At 44.2% G+C, this 20,505-nt stretch overlaps 1 protein-coding gene across 1 annotated transcript in view; it reads right to left on the bottom strand.

Annotated features, from left to right (window-relative positions):
* The window catches only part of COLEC12 (collectin subfamily member 12), a 187,150-nt gene extending 168,339 nt beyond the window's left edge, over nucleotides 1–18,811 (bottom strand). The window contains exons 1-2 of the mRNA XM_027127560.1: nucleotides 18,656–18,811; nucleotides 1,291–1,341 (exon numbers count right to left, since the gene is read on the bottom strand). Of these exons, the coding sequence (XP_026983361.1) occupies nucleotides 1,291–1,341; nucleotides 18,656–18,662 (58 nt within the window). The 5' untranslated portion in view covers nucleotides 18,663–18,811. The remainder of the gene's footprint in view (nucleotides 1–1,290; nucleotides 1,342–18,655) is intronic.
* Nucleotides 18,812–20,505: the final 1,694 nt, after the last annotated feature.

Raw genomic sequence — 20,505 nt, 5'->3', positions numbered from 1 at the left:
AAAATGCTAAAGCAATGAGGGAGCCAGAGCAGCTGGGGGATGTTAAATTTAATCAAGGTCCAGCCAGGATTTTGTTTAAGCAACAGGAAGTAGGTTTATTCCCTTTCATATTCTCTCTCTCTCTCTCTCTCTCTCTCTCTCTCTCTCTCTCTCAGACACACACACACTCTCATTCTTTTCTCCTCTATCCTCTATTCCTCATTTCCTCTGACCAAGGCACAGAAACGGGCTGGACAGAAAAACCTCAGTTCCCTTGAACTGTCTTTGGAACTTTGTAATGTTTTCACTGGCAGTTTGAGGCCCAACTGCAGATCCTGGGAAGTGTGGTCAAAGACAGAAGAGCATCCATGAGTAGGCAGAGAAGCGTGGATTAGTTCCCTGTGGCTTCTGGGACAGATCACCACAAACGGGGGGGCTTAAAAGAACACAGATTTCTTCTCTTACGGTTTGAGAGGCCAGAAGTCTGAGATCAGCTTTAGTCGGCTGAAATCAAGATGTTGGTGGGGCCGCATTCCCACCAGAGTTCTCTGAACAGAAAATGTTTCCTTGCCTGTTTCAGCTTCCAGTGCCCACCTGTATCCCTTGGCTTGTGGCCCCTTCCTGCACCTGCACAGCATATCACTCCAATATCTGTTCCCATCATCCCATTGCCCTCTTTTCTCAGCAGTCAAACCTTCCTCTCCCTCCCTCTTATAAGGACAATTGTGCTTCCACTTAGAGCCCACCCGGATAACCCAGAATAACCTCCCCTGCTCAAGCTCTTAACTTGATCACCTCTGCAAAGCACTTTATGCTATATAAGGTAACATTCAGGTTCCAGGAATTAGGATGAGGATATCTTTAGGGGTCACTGTTCAGACTACCTTGGAGCACCTGTGTCTAGCTGGGTTCCTGAAAAAAGTCTTCCTCTTGTTTCTCCACTGACACTAAGTTATGAATATGGGGCCTGAGGAAAAAGGGAAAAGATGTTTTCTAAATCTCAAAATAGAGAAATGATTATCTTGTCACAGATTTACCTTTCCCACCATGTTTTGCCTGTTAAGCCATCAGGTTTGTACTCAGCCAACCCCCCTAAGCATCCCATCACTTCCCCATGCCTGGGCGTAACTCCTGTCCCAATAGCCTTAGATTCTCTGAGAAATCATCCACCTGTTATACAGAAACTCAATTTCCAACCAAAATTGGGCCTCAGAGCCACACGTGTTCATGTGTGTCAGAGGTCCAGCCATGGTCATGTTACCATATCCCAGATCAAGCACAGAGAAGGAACAGATCTTTGCTAGTACTCACCAAACCGCTTGTAACCGAAGGAATGCACCTCCTCCTCCTCTGCGAAGTCGTCTGCAGGAGAAGAAAAGACAGAGCATTAAGCACAGTGAGGCCGGAAGTGCAGGGTCAGTGCTGGACTCAACTTCAGCCGTCTCCACCTTCTCCACCCTCCCCTCGCCCACCATGCTCCTCACAGTGGCTGTCCTTCTGCTCCTGGAACATGCCACGCTTTCTGAGAAACATCACAGTGTCCCTGCACTGGCTGTTCCCTCTGCCTGGACTGCTCTTCCTCCTGTACCTCAGGTGACTCCTTCTAATTCAGGTCTCAGCTGAGGTATGGTATCTTCGAGATGCCTTTCCGGACCACCACCCAGCCACTCTGCATCAAACCATCCTATTTTAATATTACTCTCTGGTATCATCCTCATTTATGTGTGTGTGTGTGTGTCATCGTGCATGCTGTGAACAGAATTTTTTTTCTGTCTGACTTCATGAATGAATCCCATGTACCTAGAATGGTGCCTGTCGAAGAGCAGAGGCTTAATAAACTTGGGTGAATGAATGACTGAATAATCAACTGTCCAAAGGGTCGAGTTATCTTCACGTAACTGAGCCTAAAGCCCTCCTTTGCAGATGCCAGGCTCTGGGGTCACCTCTTCCACCAACTGTGGCATCTCAGGAGCCCAGCATGCCTCCTGCAAGGACGGCCAAATCCTTCCCCACTCTCCTTCCACTGGATAACTGGGACTGACGGATGATTTCCCAGTAAATGCATTTCAAAAGACAGACTTGCTTGGGAATTCCTGAAGGTAGGGAACTGGAAACAAGGGCAATGTTATGGCAGCCACGCTTTCTACCAAAAGCCCAAATCCCCCTCCTCACATGGACACGATGCAATTCCTATGACACTGATAACGAACTTGTCATTTCACACATCTGCCAGGTGTGGGTGTGCAATTAAAGGATACTTTTGATGACAAGTCAAAGTGTTAAGACCAGGCCTTTCCAGGGAGACCTAACCAATTCTTCTTTTTGTTTTTCTTTTCTATTATGGTTTATTATAGGATATTGACTATAGTTCCCTGTGTTATACAGTAGGAACTTGTTGTTTATCTATTTTATATATAGTAGTTTGTATCTGCTACTCCCAAACTCCTAATTTATCCCTTCCCCACCCCCTTTGCCATTTGGTAACCATAAGTCTGTTTCCTATGTCTGTGAGCCTGTTTCTGTTTCATAAATAAGCTCATTTGTGTCACATTTGAGATTCCACGTCTAAGTAATATCATATGGTGTTTGTCTTTCTCTGTCTGACTGACTTCACTTAGTATGATGATCTCTAGGTCCGTCCATGTTGCTGCAAATGGCATTCTTTCACTCTTTTTTATGGCTGAGTAATATTCCATTATACACATGTACCACATCTTCTTTATCCATTCATCTGTCAGTGGGCGTGTAGGTTGGTTCCGTGTCTTGGCTATTGTCCAACCAATTATTCTGGGGTTGATCACCATCACTGCACCAGCACCCAGCTTTCCCCCCACATGCAGTTCAGTTCAAAAGCGCTGACTCAGCGCTCACTATGGACCAGAGATTGCCAGGCAGTGGGGTGCACAAATGAGTGAGACATGGTCCCTTCCCTCAAGAAGCTGACAGGCTTTCAGAGAAAAGAGACACATAGGGAGGAAATAGAGCCTCTGTGATCATCTTTTTCAGCCCACAGATGGGACACAGGGCCTGGCTATAACCGAACCTTGAAATGTGGAAAAACCCAAGATGTGTGATATCTACCACACAGTGTGCTGAACCTCAGCACACTAGTTTGTTATGAAGTGTTATGAAGACATGTGTGAGAGAACAACTACTCCTAAGACAATGGAGAAGTCGGAAATCTTTGTATTTTACCGTGTTTCCTTATTCAGAGAACAGCGAAGAGATCTTGCTTGGAATCTAGAAATCCAGGTTTTCATGATTCAAGTCATCTTCTTCTGGCAAGGATTAAAGCTTTAGTTCTTTCTAGATGGAAGAACGTGCTTACAAGCAAAAGAACAGCACCTTTTTCTCTCTGACTCGGTGATTAGTTAGTTCAACAAATACATATTAATCCCCTAGTCTGTGCTGGCTTTCCTAAGTAATTTTCCCATTAATGCCTGCGAAGTCCAGTCTAGTCTCAGTTAAAGAGAAACCCTTATCTGCTTCTTCTGCTTAGAAATCCATGCATTCATGTATTCACTCAGTCAATAAACAGGTGCTTATAGACCAGTGGAGTTGATGGGACATGAACATAGGTAACGATGCCACCCAGACATCAGCTTCCCCCTCCAGCTCCAGCCCCTCCATTGCAGAGACACATCCGCAAAAGAATCTGCTCACGTGCACACACTGTGGGCCAAGGAACCATCATCACTGAAGAACTCACAGTGGAGACAAAAAAAACAGCTTACACTGTGCTCCCGGTAGCAAACAGCTTAAAAAATTAGTGTTCTCCCTAAAGCTTCTTTTCAGCAGACCTACCATTAGTTTGTTTGTTTGTTTTCTTTTTCCTCTCTGGTCTGTTTCCCATGCAGCATTTAGTCTGACTGACTCCTCTCTCCTTCCTGAAATTTCCCTGGGAACTTCAAATGTCTCATGGTTTTGTTATTAAAGCAATTCAGCGCTGCCTCCAAATTAACCTACTCAAACCCATTAGGGGTTCGAAGAAACAAAGGCTTTACAGGCGACTCCTAATACAGGACTCAGAGAGGATGTCCTGCTTCTTAACCCTCATCCCAAGAGGATGACAAATTCTTATGGCAGCTCCTAAAAGAATACAAATCTGTCTCATCCAACTCTATAATTAGATACTAAATCGTATGAAACATGAGGGGTACAAAGTACCCCAGAGAACGTCGTACTGGGATTATCAGGGAAGGTATCACGGAGGAGTGTCTTAATCTTTCCTAGTGTTTATTCTTTGGAGGGAAAAAGAGAGTTACTGCCTACCATATCCCTTTCTTGGAAATTCATAGCAATTTTGGAACCATTCGAGACTCAGGGAGGTGCTGAAAGAGAGAGAAAAAGATTGTTCAACTCTGTTTCACTCAATGTTTTCAAGAGTTGACTTTTTGCATCCTTAAAAGCTGCGTCGAGTTGGGCAGGTAATGCCTAGTAGACATTCCATTAGTGGAGGTGTCCCCAGAGCCCCAGCCACATTCCCCCAGCTATATAGATTAGCAAACAGCTGATTCAGGCTGGTGATGCAGTGAGACATTTCAGGAACTGAGAAAGAGAAAGGGGCAGGAGCTGACGGGGCTTGCGGCTGTCTGGACAGCCACATCAGACTACAAGAGTCACAGGAGAGAGGAGGAGAGGTCAGCGGTTCCCAGTGCCTGAAAGTTTGAGAGGGTGAAAGACTCCAACAGGGCCCACATGGCTGGCAGATGGGTTTCAGGAAGACAAACAGCCTGATATTATGTGCGAGGTTATACTTTGTTCTCAAAACCTTTTCCTCACACTGAGTGGACCCAGGCTAAATGGATTTTCTTTATAGTACCAGGGGCCTGCAGAGGTGATGGGCTCGAATAAGGATATTATCCCTCAAGGATATCCAGTCACCTTTGCAACCTGCCAGTTTTCAAAATCTGTCTCCGACACAATCTACGTCACGTAACTGCTACACTCCAACACGAGAAAGGAATTTGTTAAGATTTAAGACCTCTAAGTTCTGCAGTGGCCAGAACTTGATCCCTGCTTCTGACATCAGTTAGTCTGCAGGGAAGAAGTAGCCTGAACATCCTAAATAACAAAACGTGTTTAATTGGAGATTTATGTCTACAGGCACGTACTTTCCTGGCTGCCACAGCTGTACTATAGCATTTTTGTTGTAATACCTATGGGCTATACTGTCTTTTGCTTGCCTATTTCAAAATGTGATTTTTATTTATTTTTTTACTTTCCTTGGTAACTGGCACAGGGCCACGCTGGCCAGAGGTTTCGTGATGGAGAACGCAAAACAGAATTCTGCTGCTGATTTATTCTTTGGGCTTAGCTATTTCAGAGTACCACGAGTTCAAGTGAAGTTTAGTTTAGTTGGCTTGGAGAGTTGAGAGTCATACATATTAATATGTTCCAATCAATCTGTGGACCAAGTTGTGCAACATCCCTATGGGTAGAATTCACCTCTCCTTCCCCTGCACTCCCTTTGTATCAGTGTGACAGCAATTACTTCCGTCTGCCTTATATTCCAGTTCTGTTTTTGTTTTTGTTTTTTTTTAACATCTTTATTGGAGTATAATTGCTTTACAATGGTGTGTTAGTTTCTGCTGTATAACAAAGTGAATCAGCTATATGTATACATATATCCCCATATCTCCTCCCTCTTGCATCTCCCTCCCACCCTCCCTATCCCACCCCTCTAGGTGGTCACAAAGCACCGAGGTGATCTCCCTGTGCTATGCGGCTGCTTCCCACTAGCTATCTATTTTACATTTGGTAGTGTATATATGTCCATGCCACTCTCTCACTTCATCCCAGCTTACCCAGTTCTGGTTTTGACTTCACCAGATGGAAAGCCTTTGGAAAACAGGAAACTTATCACATTGTACCCTCAGAAACTAGCACATTTATGCCATGCTATAGAAACTCAGTAATTGTTGTTAAAAAGTAAGCAGATTATAGAGTTATACATGTGTCTCTCTCTCCCACTAGCAGATGAATTCCTGAAGGAATTCTTTCTCTTTTTGCATATCCACCATGTTTGAGGAAGAGAAGAGAAGCAATACTTACTCAGATCTACTGAATGTCAGTTACTTCCCATTTGTTGTTTCTCTGTTTTATAGGTGAGAAATCTGAGGCTCAGAGAAGTCATGTAATTTGATCCAAGGTCCCACAACTTGTGAGCAGCCAGACCAACACTAAGAACCAGGTCTGGCAGACCCTCAGGTTCCACACCATGGTGGTTGCTGACCCCACAGACCCAGGAAACTGAACTCTGTGCTAGCAGAAGAGAAGGCTGAGAAGCGATGATTTATACCCCAGAATCCTGAAAAGGCTAAGGAATTTGGGACACAGGCCACTCTGAAAGGAGAATAAAGGTGAGGCTAAAATAGGAGGACTTGTTGAACATATGTTTAAGAAGCAACTACTATAGGGCTTCCCTGGTGACACAGTGGTTAAGAATCCGCCTGCCAATGCAGGGGACACGGGTTCAAGCCCTGGTCCAGGAAGATCCCACATGCCACGGAGCAACTAAGCCCATGTGCCACAACTACTAACCCTGCACTCTAGAGCCCATGAGCCACAACTACTGAAGCCCACACGCCTACAGCCCGTGCTCCGCAATAAGAGAAGCCACCGCAATGAGAAGCCCGCGCACCACAACAAAAAGTAGCCCCCACTCGCCGCAACTCGCGCACAGCAACGAAGACCCAACACAGCCAAAAATCAATAAATAAATTTTAAAAAAAAAGAAGCAACTGCTATAATCAAAAAGATAGACAATTAGTGCTAGCAAGAAGATGGAGAAATCAGAACCCTCATATGCTGCTGGTGCGAATGCAAAATGGTGCAGCCACTTTGGAAAACAGTCTGGCAGTTCCTCAAAAGGTTAAACATAGAAATACCATATAAGCCAACAATTCTACTCCTAGGTATACACCCAAGAGAAATGAAAACATATGTCCACGCAAAAGCTTGTACATGAATGCTTATAGCAGCACTATTCATAAGAGTAAAAAAGTAGAACAATCCAAATGTCCACGAGTCGATGAAGGGATAAACAAAATGTGAATATAATATTATTCAGCAATAAAAAGGAATGAAGTACTGATACATGCTACAACAGGAAGGAACCTTGAAAATATTATGCTAGTGAAAGAAGCCGGTCACAAAAGACCACATCTTGTATGATTTCATTCATATGAAATGTCTACATTAGGCCAGTTCATAGTCAGAAAGCAGGTTAAAGCCTAGGGCTGCAAGTTTTGGGGGGGAAATGGGGAGTGACTGCTAATGGGCATGGGTTTTTGGGGTGGGGGAGGGTGATGAAAATGTTCTAAACTTGATTGTAATGATGGTTGCAAAACTTGTGAATATATATATATATATTTAAAACCCTCTTAATTGCACACTTTAAATGGGTGCTCTGTGTGGGATATGAAAAATAAAGCAGTTTGACCTCCCAGGCCCTTCACAGAGCTGGGTGACTGTCCCTCCCTGACCACAGCAGAAGATGGAAGATTTATTACTTAGAGAAATTAAAACAAAAGAACACAAATGGTGTCCTCCTCCAGAGGACACCAGCAACAGCTGAGATGAGGGGAACTGTAATGGAGTCAGGGGCAAAGGGGGAAATTTTCATACTGAATGTTCAGACACTCAGTCTTCTTCTCCCACTCACCCAACCAGACTGTATCCTCCAGGCTAATGACTGAAGGTTCTTCCTGGGGAATCTGGCCGGTTAAGAGAAAAATAAACTAATGATTCTCATTCCAGGAGGTCCCCAATGGAACAGCCCAGCCAGATCAGCCTAGAGTGATAGTCACAGGTCACAAAATCCACCAAAACAAGGAGCTTCTAATTAATGTTTATAATACTCTGCTCTTATACGTGAGGAGACACCAGACACGTGACACAGCCTCTAACATGAAAAGACAAAGATGAAAATAAAGAAACCAGATAAAGCAATTTGGAGAATATCATTGTGCAGAATGATAAAAATAAAATTAAAAATCCTACCATTAATATCCTTGTAGAGATAAGAGAAGATAATGTATCCATAAAAGAAGAACAGGATGCTATAATAAAAAAGAAACCCTCAGAGAAAAAGAAAGAACTCTTGGAAATTAAAACTATGATCACAGAAATGAAAACTTAATAGAAGAGTTGGAAGACAGAGTTGAAATATCCCAGAAAGCAGAAAAAGGGCAAATAAATAGAAAAGAGTAAAGATGAGAAAAAAAATTAGACAACCAATTAAGTGGGTTCAATATTCAAATAACAGGCGTTCCAGGAAAAAAGAACAGAGGGAAAGAATCATCAGAGGAATAAGTAACAGTATTTCTAGGACTGAAGGACATGAGTTTCCAGAACGAAAAGGCACATTACTTCCCAGCACAAAGAAAGGAAGAAGATCCACTCCGAGGTACATCATCATAAAGTTTCAGAACCCCGTGGACAAAGAGAAAACTCAAAAGCTTCTGGACAGAAAAAAAAAAAATTACTTACAAGAATTTTTAAGAAAAGGAATGGCTTCACATGTCTCACCAGCAAAACTGGAGCTAAAGGAGAAGAAACTAGTGCCTTCAAAATTCTAAGGCTATATTATTTCCAACAGAGAAATCTCTCAACTAAATGAGTAGGTAATATAAAGACCTCTTCAGACCTAACAGATCCCTCAAAAACGTACCTCTCAATCTTCTCGAGAAGTCATTGGAGAAAGCATTCCACTGAAATAAGGAACAAACCCAGAAAGATGTATGTGCGTATATGTGTGTGTGTGCACATGCGTGTGTGCACCCTAACCTAACCTTAACCCTAACCCTGAGTAGGTCGGAAGAGTCCAGGAAAGATTTCTTCAAGAAGATGAAAATGCGGTAATACCTACTATGTTTGAACACACTGCACAGAGATGGAGGACAGTGGAAGAGACTTCGGGGGTGAATGTCGATGTAAACATACATGGGAGGCTAAACAAATAAAATAACAAGAGGATTACCAATTCCAGAGGAAACGCAGTTATGCAAGAGAGAAATATAAGTCAGCTGTTAATAGCATTGACATCGTCTTAATAATATAAACACTGAATATCGATCTAGGCCAGACTGTGATATAACTATACTGGGATGATAGGGGGCAACAGGAGGTGTCCGTGATGGTTGTCAGGTGGAGGTGAAGGGTAAAAGAACTAAATCCTCATCTGCTATAAAGGGAAGTCAATATATAATGCCTAAAACCAAAATAATAATAAAACCAAAAAGTGCCAAAAGCATGTCACTTAAGGACATGGGACCATAGTAGCTCATCCACGTTAAGAGCCACCAACAATTTTTCCATCCCTCCACGTGCAAGTCCATTTCCACTCTTTTGAATCTGGGAGGACTTTGTGACTTGCTGTGGCCAATGGTATTGGCCAGAAGTAGCAGTGGGTGACCTCAGGGCCTAGGCCTTCTCCAAGACCTCTGCCTTTCAGCTTCTGTTTTCACCCCCTCGGCAGCTGGCTGCCATGGGAAATGTCCAGGTACCCTGCTGGACCAGAGGCCACCTGAGGAGAGAGGATCCCTGGGGGATGAGAGACTCTGAAGGAAAGGGGAGAGCCCGGCCAGCCCTCGGCCCTTCCAGCCACCCCGCTGATGCTCCAGCCGTGCAGCAAGGCTGACCATGACCAGCCTGGCCAACACCTCGGGAAGCAGAAACCAGCCATCCCTGCCAAGCTCAGCCCGAATCGCAGGGTCATGAACAAATAAACATCTGTTGTTTGAAGCTACAGGGTTTGGGGATGGTATGTTCTAGGTAGAGAACTGAAAGAAAAGTCAATGCCAAAAGAAAATGCAAAAAATGTTCTCAGGAGGTGCCTCTGGGGACTGGGAAATGATGAAATGAAGTGGGTTGGGCAGGAAATTGCTGTTTTTCATAATAAATGTGATATTCTTTGACTCTTTAAACTGTGCGCATCTCTAACTTTGATAAAAATAAGAACTAAAGTCAAGCAAACAAAACAAGGGAATGTGTAGGGGAGATAAAAGTCAGGTAGACAAAAAGAAAAGTGCTCGGGTCCAATGGATGCTGACCACCAGAAAAGGTCCCCTGCTCCAAAGAGCCAGCAGGCAGAGTTCACCCTAGAACGACAGCACAGAAGGTGCGGACTCGCAGCCTTCGCTAGCTGGCACAGAGTAGGTTCTGACAAATGTCACACTGATCAGAACAAGTTCCGGCGCTTTTAGGGGCCAGGCGGAAGGACCGTGGACAGAGGCGAGGCTGAATTTAAACTTCTCTTCCAAGCCGGGCTCAGCACTGCTGTCCACTCTGTATTGTCTCCACCCTGATGCAGGCCCAGCTCCTGCAGCGTGATCACTGCTAGAACAAAACAGTGCAGTAGCCCACAGGCTACTAAAAATACTTGTAGGTTATTCCAAATAGTACAAGACATTTATTTTGATTACTCAGCTGCTTTCTGAATTTTATGTTTTACAGCAATAGGATCCCTTTTTTGGTTCAATGGTATAGGGTTTTTTTTTTAAGTCAAAATTGTAAAGACAGGGCTTCCCTGGTGGCGCAGTGGTTGAGAATCTGCCTGCCAATGCAGGGGACACGGGTTTGAGCCCTGGTCTGGGAAGATCCCACATGCCGCAGAGCAACTAGGCCTGTGAGCCACAACTACTGAGCCTGCGCGTCTGGAGACTGTGCTCCGCAACAAGAGAGGCCGTGATAGTGAGAGGCCCGCGCACCGCGATGAAAAGTGGCCCCCGCTTGCCACAACTAGAGAAAGCCCTCGCACAGAAACGAAGACCCAACACAGCAAAAATAATAAATAAATAAATAATTTTTTAAAAAAATTTTTAAAAAAATTGTAAAGACATAAAGTGACTCCAATTTGTGGCACAACTTGTAATTCTGATGCTTTTCAAAAACTTGCTTTTCTGATAAGGAGATATGATACCCTTTTCCTTCCTTTACCATTCAACAAAATTGAAGGGATTTTTTGGGTAACTTTTACCACTAAATTGGTAGTGGAGGCTAAACCAGATTTCCTCCAGCAGGCCCACTTCAACAACTTAAAAAGTAAATAAATGTGAGACTCAAAATGTTGACCCCCACATCTACCACTCACAGTAACTACAGGGGAGGTGACATGTCTCCCCTTCTCTTATGAGGGACCTTCTCATCTAATCACCTTGGTCAAGTAGAGTCAGGATGAGGACTTGAATCCCTGCCCCAGATTTTATAAGGACCGTGGAAAGGTGTCAACCGCATGGATCATTTGGCAAGAAAAACTAATGCCGTCCATTTCTCTGGAGACACACACACAAAATAAGTAGTCTTTGTTTAAAAACCAAACCAAACCAAACAAAAACTGATATAGCTGTTTTGTTCTGAAATCACTTAACTTTATGTTTAGGTTATCCAAACAATTATACCAAAGTAACATACTATAATTAATTACGAATGATGGACCAAAATTGAGCTTAGGAGACAAAGTTCTAGAAAACTTTGTATTTGATTCTCTCTCATCTCCCACATCGAAATGTCCTACCTGAAGGTTTCAGGGTGGCCCTGATGCACCATTTGCCTCTAATTACTATTAGAGCAATGTCACCTGAAACATGAAATATAATTTGAGATAACGAATCAGCTTGAATCTCCCCTCCAAAGGAAAATATCCCTGTCCTCAGCCATCTCCTCCTGTGTCCTACAGCAGCATTTATCTGAACCTCAAATAAGGCACTTTTCTCCTTCTATCTTGAATGCCAATTGTTTATGCATAAGTCTTACCCTGCCCATCAGACTGCAAGCTCCTTGAGGACAGGGGCTATGTACATACTAAATATCTGACTATATTTCAATAACATTCTAAATGAAGAATATTTAACTATATTTAATATAAAGAATATTTGAATATATTTAAATAATATACTACATAAAGAATAAGTGAAAGCTAGTAAGGACTTGGTGGCCTAATTTTAAATAATGAATAAAATAGAAACGACAGCTTAATAGAAAATTAACATTACCAATGAAATAGACATGATGTCATATGGTTAAAAACACATACATACACATACATCTGTCCTAAGACTTATTTACAGATAAATTTGTTTTATGTTTTGACTCTTTGATGTCATATCCTTACTGGACAAAACTGGACACTGGATTTGAGATACAAATCTTTAAAAACATTATGTCACCATCAGTAGGTACCTGAACAATAGTGCTCCAGGAAAATTAGTACTCCTAAGCAAATTAAAGGTATTTATATATATTTTCTAATTTCCTAGCATGATCATAACAAATGAGAAAATGGTACCATTTTCACTATAGTTGCAAACTTCACTGTAAATATGGTCCATGCATTTTCAGTAGGGCTGATTTCTGACTACATGACAATAACACAAGTGATGGCAGCTGGAGATGGACCAATAGTAACACTGTTTCCCATAAAGAGCACAGTTTTCTCCCATCCCCCAGGTCTTTGTACCACACATTTATAATTTGAAAATTACTTTCATTTCAAAACCAAACTTTTTTCTTCTTGGTAGAAACTGTATCACTTGATTAACTTAACATAAGATGGTTCATAATTGGCAATTACGTTCTGCCTGGAGGAAGCAGCAGGTTATAACTAAACAGTATTCTAACACCTAAAATGACTTGAGTTCTCCTTAGGTGCTAGACACCATTCTAAACAACTGATCTATACTAACCTACTTAATCCTCAAAACAAACCAACAAAACAAAAATAAAACCAAAAAAAAGGCATCCAGTAGCTCCCCCATTTGACAGATGAGGACACAGGGGCCCCAGGAGGTTAAATAGTTTGCATGTGGTCACCAGGCCCTCTGATTTCAGAGCCCACACTCTTCACCACACTAAAATTGTCAGGTTCAACTCCTGGGAACACTACATGTAATTACATTTTATGAAATGGCTACAATTTAAAGTATATATTATTAACTATAAATTTGGATTATTTTGCCTTTGAATAATAAAATGTTTTATATATATATATATACATATATATATATATACATATGTATATATATATATACATCAGCTAGTTTCCAAACATTTCTATGTCACAAGGAAGTGAGTTACACCCAAAGAAGTGCATCTATTTCCACAAACCAATGACAAGTTAGTTTTTTCACACAGAAATGTCAAACGTCCAACCTCTTAGGCAAGTGCGTATGACTTCACGTGATACAAGGTTATAATCTCAAATGACTCAGGAAGTATAAAGGAGTCATTTAATATATCCAAGTCCAATAAATAAATAAATGTTTAAATCTCCTCCCATGCTGAAAAACATATTTCCTTCATCGTTTTTAAGAGTATTGATTGACTATTTGTGATAAATTCAGGGGTTAAGAAAGCTCCTAGGATCTCTTTGGAATTTTAAATTGGATTACTAATTTCTCCTTTCACTGCTATATAATTACAAAGGTCCCTTAAGCAATCAGCAGGACCTGTTCAAGGTAGTATTTTGGTTTGGGCCCCTCAAACATCATTCACTTAAAAAGAAATCAAATCACTGCTTGATTGAAAAGTTACCCCCTGCAAGCTTTGGATTGTTGGTGTGGTTAGAAACTGTGTTATCAACAGCGAACAATAAAATACTTTCTATGAAGAATGTCAGTATCTCCCTATCCCTTGTTTAAGATGTTTATTTACTACTACTACTACTACTACTATTATTTTTTAATTATTATTATTACTGATCACCTACTGGTGGTTACAGTCTGTTCTTGAAAAGCAATTCTGACAATGTTTCATTGTCTCACAGCAAACCTGTCAGCAAAACAATGCAGGGGCTGTTTCCAGAGTCCATGGCTTTAGGGAGCCATTCACACTCATTCAATCAATCACAAGAAAACCTCCCGGCAGATAAATTCTACAAAAAGCAGCAACCCTGGAATCCGCCTTATCTCTGCAGGAGCTCCAGCCTAGAGAGACTCCTCCAGTGACTGGCTGAAGAGCACAGCAATTTCTTCAGACCTTTGATGCCAGGTTATTAAAGTCTAAGCCCAGAGAGTAGGACCTTTTCTACCTTGCTCACTCAGTATCTATGGATTGTGGCACACAGTAGGTACTTAACAAAGCTGGGGTGATTGAATGAAACATTAGGGTGTGGCTAGGAGGGAGTCTAAATTAGAGGTGTTACATGTGGATTCTGGAGTCAGGCTGTCCAAATTTGCATACTAATTTCCCCACTGACTAGCTTAGTGCCCTTAGACAAGTAACTCAGCCTCTCTGAGTCTAAGATTTCTTAACTGTAAAATGAAGAAAAAAATAATGCCTGGTATGGCAGGTGCTCAATAAATGTTAGCTATTACTAAAGGGAAAAATAGTAAGTGGGGATATTAAATGGCCCATCAGTCATGCCTAAGAAGTTGTTTGCAGTACTAACCACAGTACAGATCAACTTGTCCCTGGCTTTTATCTTCCAACTCACAACACTGTTTCCTGCCTCCAGGCCACAGTCAGGAATTCCAGAAGCTGAGAGAGCCTGTGCCTTCGGAATGGCATAGGAGCAGAAGACGGAAAGGCAGGACCAGCCTGGTAGAGCCAACCCCACAGTGCGGGTAGACTTTTTTCACAGATGATCACTTTGATGACCTAGAACACTGTCCCCTGGCCCCCAACTGCCTGATTCTTTTCACTCTGATTTGCCCCCCAAAAGCAGAAAGACTGTCCTCTGCCCACTCTGGGCTCCTCTCCTAGCACCTGACCTCTTTTTCCCATCACGCGGAGACATGTGGACCAAACTGTCCCCCTGAGAGATCACTCATGTGCTGGGTTTACCCGAGGCAAAACAGACTTTTCTATCACAAAATTTAAATGTCTATTTTCCCATTTGAAAATTAACACTTCAAAGGCCATTTAACTTACTTTGGCAGCAGCTACATCAACAGTTTTAAAATAATGTTTTAATGAGAATAAGCATTAATTCAGAAAATTAGACACCTAGTTATGCTATAGCTTTAAAGCTATCATACTCCAGCTTTTCCCATCCACACCATTATTGCTGGATAAGCCGCATGGTTGGTGGGGGGGAGGAGTGGTAAGGGGATGGGAACAATCTTGGAAAATTGCATAGGAGACCACAGGGAAGATCTATACTTAGCAATAATTAAACCTCAGACTAAGAATGTCAAGCATCTTCAAACTAACAGTCAAAAGTGTAATTGGATTGCAAATTTGTCTTCCAGAGGAAGGGCAGCCCCAATTCCCAAACAGTGAAAGGAAAAAGGTCTCACTTTGTTTCCATTTCCCTGCAGAAAACATGATTCTTTCAATGTTAAATGCAGTCAGCCCTTACACGCGTGCCTGCTTATCCCAGTTAAGGACAAGAAATTTTAGACACTGGGAAAGCAAAGAGACCATGGGTCTGGGAAAACAACAGGCAGTAGGAGAAGCATACTGCTTACTAGTGCATTTTAAAAGTATTATTGCCAGACAGCATTTCAGAAATGTTTACGTACAAAAGCACAAAAATAAGCAGCTGGACACTATGTATCGAGGGCACCAACCTCCTCCCTGTGTTAAATTAGAACAGTGGTTTGAATCACTGTGGTCGCGTGGTTGTTTCCGGCCGTCTCTTAGGTAACAAGTGCTGCTGCATTAAAACTCACCAATATTCCCAACTTCCAGGACTAGAAGTGTGGCTTCTTAATGACACACCTAACTCTAGAGGAGTCAGATTCCTTCATAAAGAATGTGAATATTTATTAGAAACCATGAAATTTATGGTGCAGTACAGCTAATTGAAAATGTAATTAGAAATAAATTAAAACCAGCTTCATGTTTTAATCAGTTTGGAACACTTCAAGTATTGCAGCAACAAGGCAAGTAATTTTCTTCTGGAAAATATATAATGATGTCATTATTTTGGTACTTGTGACTCCAGAGATGGAGGAAATAGAACAGAAACAGATATTTGCTGAACGCAACAGATAGGTGGCGCTGTGGCTCATGGCAGGCCTGGAATTAGACTACAAAGGCCTGGGTTTTTACAAAGGCTATATCCCAGGTTTAAACATCAGAATTAGAAAGTCAAATAGGCACCCTGAAAAGGTATCTGTCTCGCATAGTAGCTGAATTTCTGCTTTGGCAGATAAACTTCTGTAACTTCTAAGATGTCCACTAATTTTCTATTCAGCTAAAGAATGTTTTACCTTAATTTACCTTAATTTTAAGCATTTGCAAGGCTTGTCACTGACTTCTATTATTTAGGGAAATCAAATTCTAATGAAATGTTGGCTTAAACATAATGATTTAATAGCTATACGACGTAATCACAAACCCAAGGAAGACTCTGCGTTGGTTACCTATGGCAAATCATCAAAATAATTCTACATGGTAAAGGCAGCTTTCCTTTTTGGCTAAACACATACTCTGCTTGGCTTCAAAAGTCTTGTGTCCAATTTCTTGGTTCCACCCCTTCCTGGCTGCTGCACCAACTTCGAGTTACTTGGCTACTTAATTGCCTGAGATTCACTTTTCTTCTAGTTCAGAGATGTCTAGTCCAGGATCTGCTCTCCTAGGTCCCTCCAAGCCTCACAGGGAAACTGGCAAAGTTTGTCTTTAGATGCCTACCATCCTCCTTGTGGCTGGTTTCTATTTCTTCCAGACTCCTTTTCCACATCTATAATGTAGGGGTTAAAATACCTACCTCACAGGGTTGTTGAGAGGGTTCACCGATGGAGGACTTATAGAGAGTGGAGCACAGGGGCTAGCACTTAGTAGGTACTAAAGAAGTATTACTGCTGCCCCCCTTCCGCATCTCACAAACCAGACAAATAAATGCAAATTACATGGCAATGGTTGGTAAGCAAACCTCTCACAGAATATGTTGTTTTAAAAGAGGCCTTCAAAGTGACTAGTCTACCCAGGGATTCAGTCCCTCAGCTCCCCTCTCCCACTGGGGCAGAAGGTAAGAGGGGCCTTTGAAGCAGTGCCCAGACCACAGAGAGTAAGCAATAAACCTTCTCCAGGGGGTCTGCAAGCTGGTCTAGAATGCAGTGTAAACCTCACACACACGCAAAAAATATGTTTAGAACTTGTAGGTGTGTCTTCCTCTGCAGATTTGAATTAACATTGGAAAAATACCCAAACTGTAGTAACAGTCATTGACCCAGTCAAAAGCATAACAAGATTTTCAGAGTTTCGGAACACACATGGGAGCTGATGAAATGAGTAGCTGGCTTATCTTTCCGAGAGTTCAAAACCTTCTGGCCTCAGTGACCAGCAATGAGAAGATTAACTGGCTAAAATGATGGTAACTGAGCCCCAGAGTAAAGTTTAGCCGCGTGAACTCTTTCCTTTCTGGGAGGATCCTTCAATCAGTGCTAAGGAAAGTGCTCCTTTCCTAGAAGGTAACTGAGAGAAGAGAAACCGAGATGGAGAGAGAAGGAACACACACCACTGCCTTTTGAAATTCTCTAGCCAGAGAGTAGTATCCTGTCTTTTGTTTCTCTGGCCCTGGGGCGGGCACCATTCCACCTGGTGTTCTGTCCCCTCCCTACCCTGGGTCTCGAAAGGAGGACACAGAACTCCCTTGGAAGGAGAGCTAACTGGCATTACCGCTCCGGAGTGTTTAGCGTGAACTCCGTTTCAGAGAAACCTAGAGCCAAAAGTTACTTTCCAAGTCTGTGGGGCTCCCGGGGCGCCCGCCTCGGTCAGCAACGCTTACAAGTCAAAGCGGTCGCATCGCGTGGTCTCGGGCGATTGGAAACTCGGTCCCCGCGGTCAGATGGCATTTCGCACCCAGCCCCCTCACTCAAGCCTGGCCCGCGCGGTGACAGAAATGTGTTATCCTAACGCAAAACCAGGTCTCCAGTCTTGTGTAAACACCGCGCCGGCCCATCCCCAAACAGCTCTCTTGGATGCCTCCGCTGTAATTATTTATCTCACATATAAATCTGGATTCTGCTGACAAATCTTCGGGTTTCTACTAAACACAGGCTGCCCTGAGAAGCCCTTCTCCTCGCGATTCCGTTTAAAGGTATGATAACATCTGACACTTCCCTAAACCGGCCTGCACAGGATACCGCCCGCGGGACTGTGTCACCCCTGAACACACGTGGGCACAACAACTCCACAGGCAGGCACATGGAAGGGACGCGGAACCCAGGACAGTTATTTTCCAGTCAGTGGCTCTGATGGAGAAAGATGCCAAACGCACTTCCCAAGCCAGCTGAACTCCGCGGGCACCTAATCATTGCCAGATGTGGGGAGGGCGCACCGAGAACATCCCCGAGTCCCAGAGAAAAACCCCGGCCAGCAGCCCTTCGACTTCTTGGACGGCGAAACGGCAACAGCGGGGAGGGAGAGGACGCTGGGGAGAGGGGGGAGTGCTCCAGAGCGGAGAACCGACTGGGGCGGGGGGGTGGGTAGAATGATGATGCCTCCACTCTCCTGGGTATATTTTTTCAATTAAAAAGTTGGGAACTGGAATCCGTAAACAATAATTTGGGGCTTCAAACTACTTTGTAGAGACAGGATGGGGAGAGGAATACTCACACGCTTCAAAACCCCAACCTCTAGGTCTCCGGCGGTACCCGACTCCGGAACCGGGGGCGCCCCCAGGGTGCGCGCACGAACCAAGCACCGGGTGTCCCCCGGGGTTCCGCGCAGAGAAAGTCCGCACCGGATGCACCTCGCCCCCTCACGCGCTCCCCGAAGCCCGCCCTACCTTTCATGGTGGCCGAGGAGACGCACAGCCAGCCGGGGAGCTCCGCGCCGCCGAGGAAGTTCGCGCTGAGCAGCGGGTCAGTGAGCGCCCATGGCAGCTGCGCCGCGCGTCGGCCGTCTGCGCTCCAGCCCTCCCTCCCCGCTTGGCGCTCTGTGCCGCGGGGCCGCCGCGCGCGCCGCTCACCCCGGGCGGGAGGCGCCGCTCCCGCCAGCGCCCCTCCCCCTGGCCCGGCCGCCGGGGCGCGCGGGCCGCCGCGCCCACGCCCCCCTCTCGCCCTCCCGCGCCCGCCCCGCCCGCCCGCAGGCCAGCGCCCGCCCGGGGCCCGTCGCCCTCGCCGCGCCGTCGCTCGCCCGCGCTCCCCCGGTTCTCTCTTTTTCCCATTGGACCAGAAACGGGACGAAGTCGGAGGAAAGCGGCTCCCGAGGGTGGTCAAGTGCTCACCCTCGGGGTGCACGGAACGTGCGGCCGCTGGGCTTGTTTCTAGACCCCTGACTACCTAGAGTGTGGGGTGAGAGGGCTGGGAGCAGCAGCGTCACGGGGACGGCGGAGTTAGCTCGTCCCTTCCCCAAAGGGCCCTGGGCACGGAGGGTTAGAGGATCAAACAGGGGGCGAGCGCTTCCCCGAGGCTCCAAGTTTCCAAGTGCGCTTGTTGATGCCCCGAAGGGACACAAGGGACCGTGCTCACCCCCACCCGGGGAGAGCTGTCGCTAAGTTCGAAGTCACCATTAGATGATCTCCCTGCAGAGCTCGGAGCAGGATTACAACTCTTGGACCTTCAAGAAGAGAGAGACAGAGACTAAAAAACCCACCACACTCCCCTGGGTTGGAAAAGTCCCCCTTCTACCCACCGCCCCTGAAATGATCAGGTTGACTCCAGTTTTACCAAGAAGGGAGGCTGGGCTGTTGAGCAGATTCATAATGAGTTCCTTTCATTGTGGCCCATCCTGTTGCCCCACAGTGTTTATCTTTCCTTTTAGAAACCCTCCTAAGCAGACCCATTGCTTTATTGCTTTCCTGCAGAAACTAAGTGGTGAGTGGAGGTGGTGGGGGGCGGGGCGGGGGGCGCTGCGGAGGAACTTTCTTCCACAATGGTGAAATGACAGATTACTTGCGCTCTTGTTAGCATACCAAAAGAAATACAATTCTGGCACGGGCAGTGGTTGCAGCTTTTCCGATTTCCTCTCCTGAGGACTTGGTAACACAGTGTAACCAGTCCATTGATTCATTCTAAACAGGGAATTCTTTGCTCTAGTAAAAGTCTGTGCCCAGAAATGAATACATTCTAAAATATTTCAGACTCTCCATTCCAGAAGCTTTCTATTTAGAACGTTAGGGGGAAACTTGTACATGACTGGCAAAGAAAAAGACAAAAACTGGCAATTTTTTTTTTCACTTTAGGGCTTGATGAAACTCTAGGGTCCCTGAAGATTACTCTGGAGATTTGCTCCAGCTCTCACCAAGGTACCTGCCTTGTTTTGCATGTCAAATGAGAGTCCCTGAAGAGGCCAGAATATGGATTCTCAGCCCAGAGCTTACTAATGTTGGGATGGAATAAGCCCATCAGTTTCTTTGCATAATAGTTTCTCCAACTGAAAAATGGAGAGAATTTTGGCCCCAGTATTTGAATTGAAGAAAATCATTTAAAATACCTAAATTACAGCTGTGACACCGAAAAGTCAACAAAAGAAAAAAATAATAAATTGGATTTCATCAAAATTCAAAGCTTTTGTGCATCAAAGACACTATCAACAGAGTGAAAAGGCAACCCACAGAGCAGGAGAAAATGTTTGTAAGCCATACATCTGATAAGGGGTTGACATCCAGAATCTGTAAAGAACTCCTACAACTCA

Source organism: Aethalodelphis obliquidens, unplaced genomic scaffold (assembly GCF_003676395.1).
Source record: "Aethalodelphis obliquidens isolate GAN/ISIS:26980383/991018 unplaced genomic scaffold, ASM367639v1 scaffold32, whole genome shotgun sequence".
Classification (NCBI taxonomy): Eukaryota; Metazoa; Chordata; class Mammalia; order Artiodactyla; family Delphinidae; genus Aethalodelphis; species Aethalodelphis obliquidens.
The sequence above is the reverse complement of the archived record's forward strand: the minus strand, read 5'-3'. Positions and strand labels throughout refer to the sequence as shown.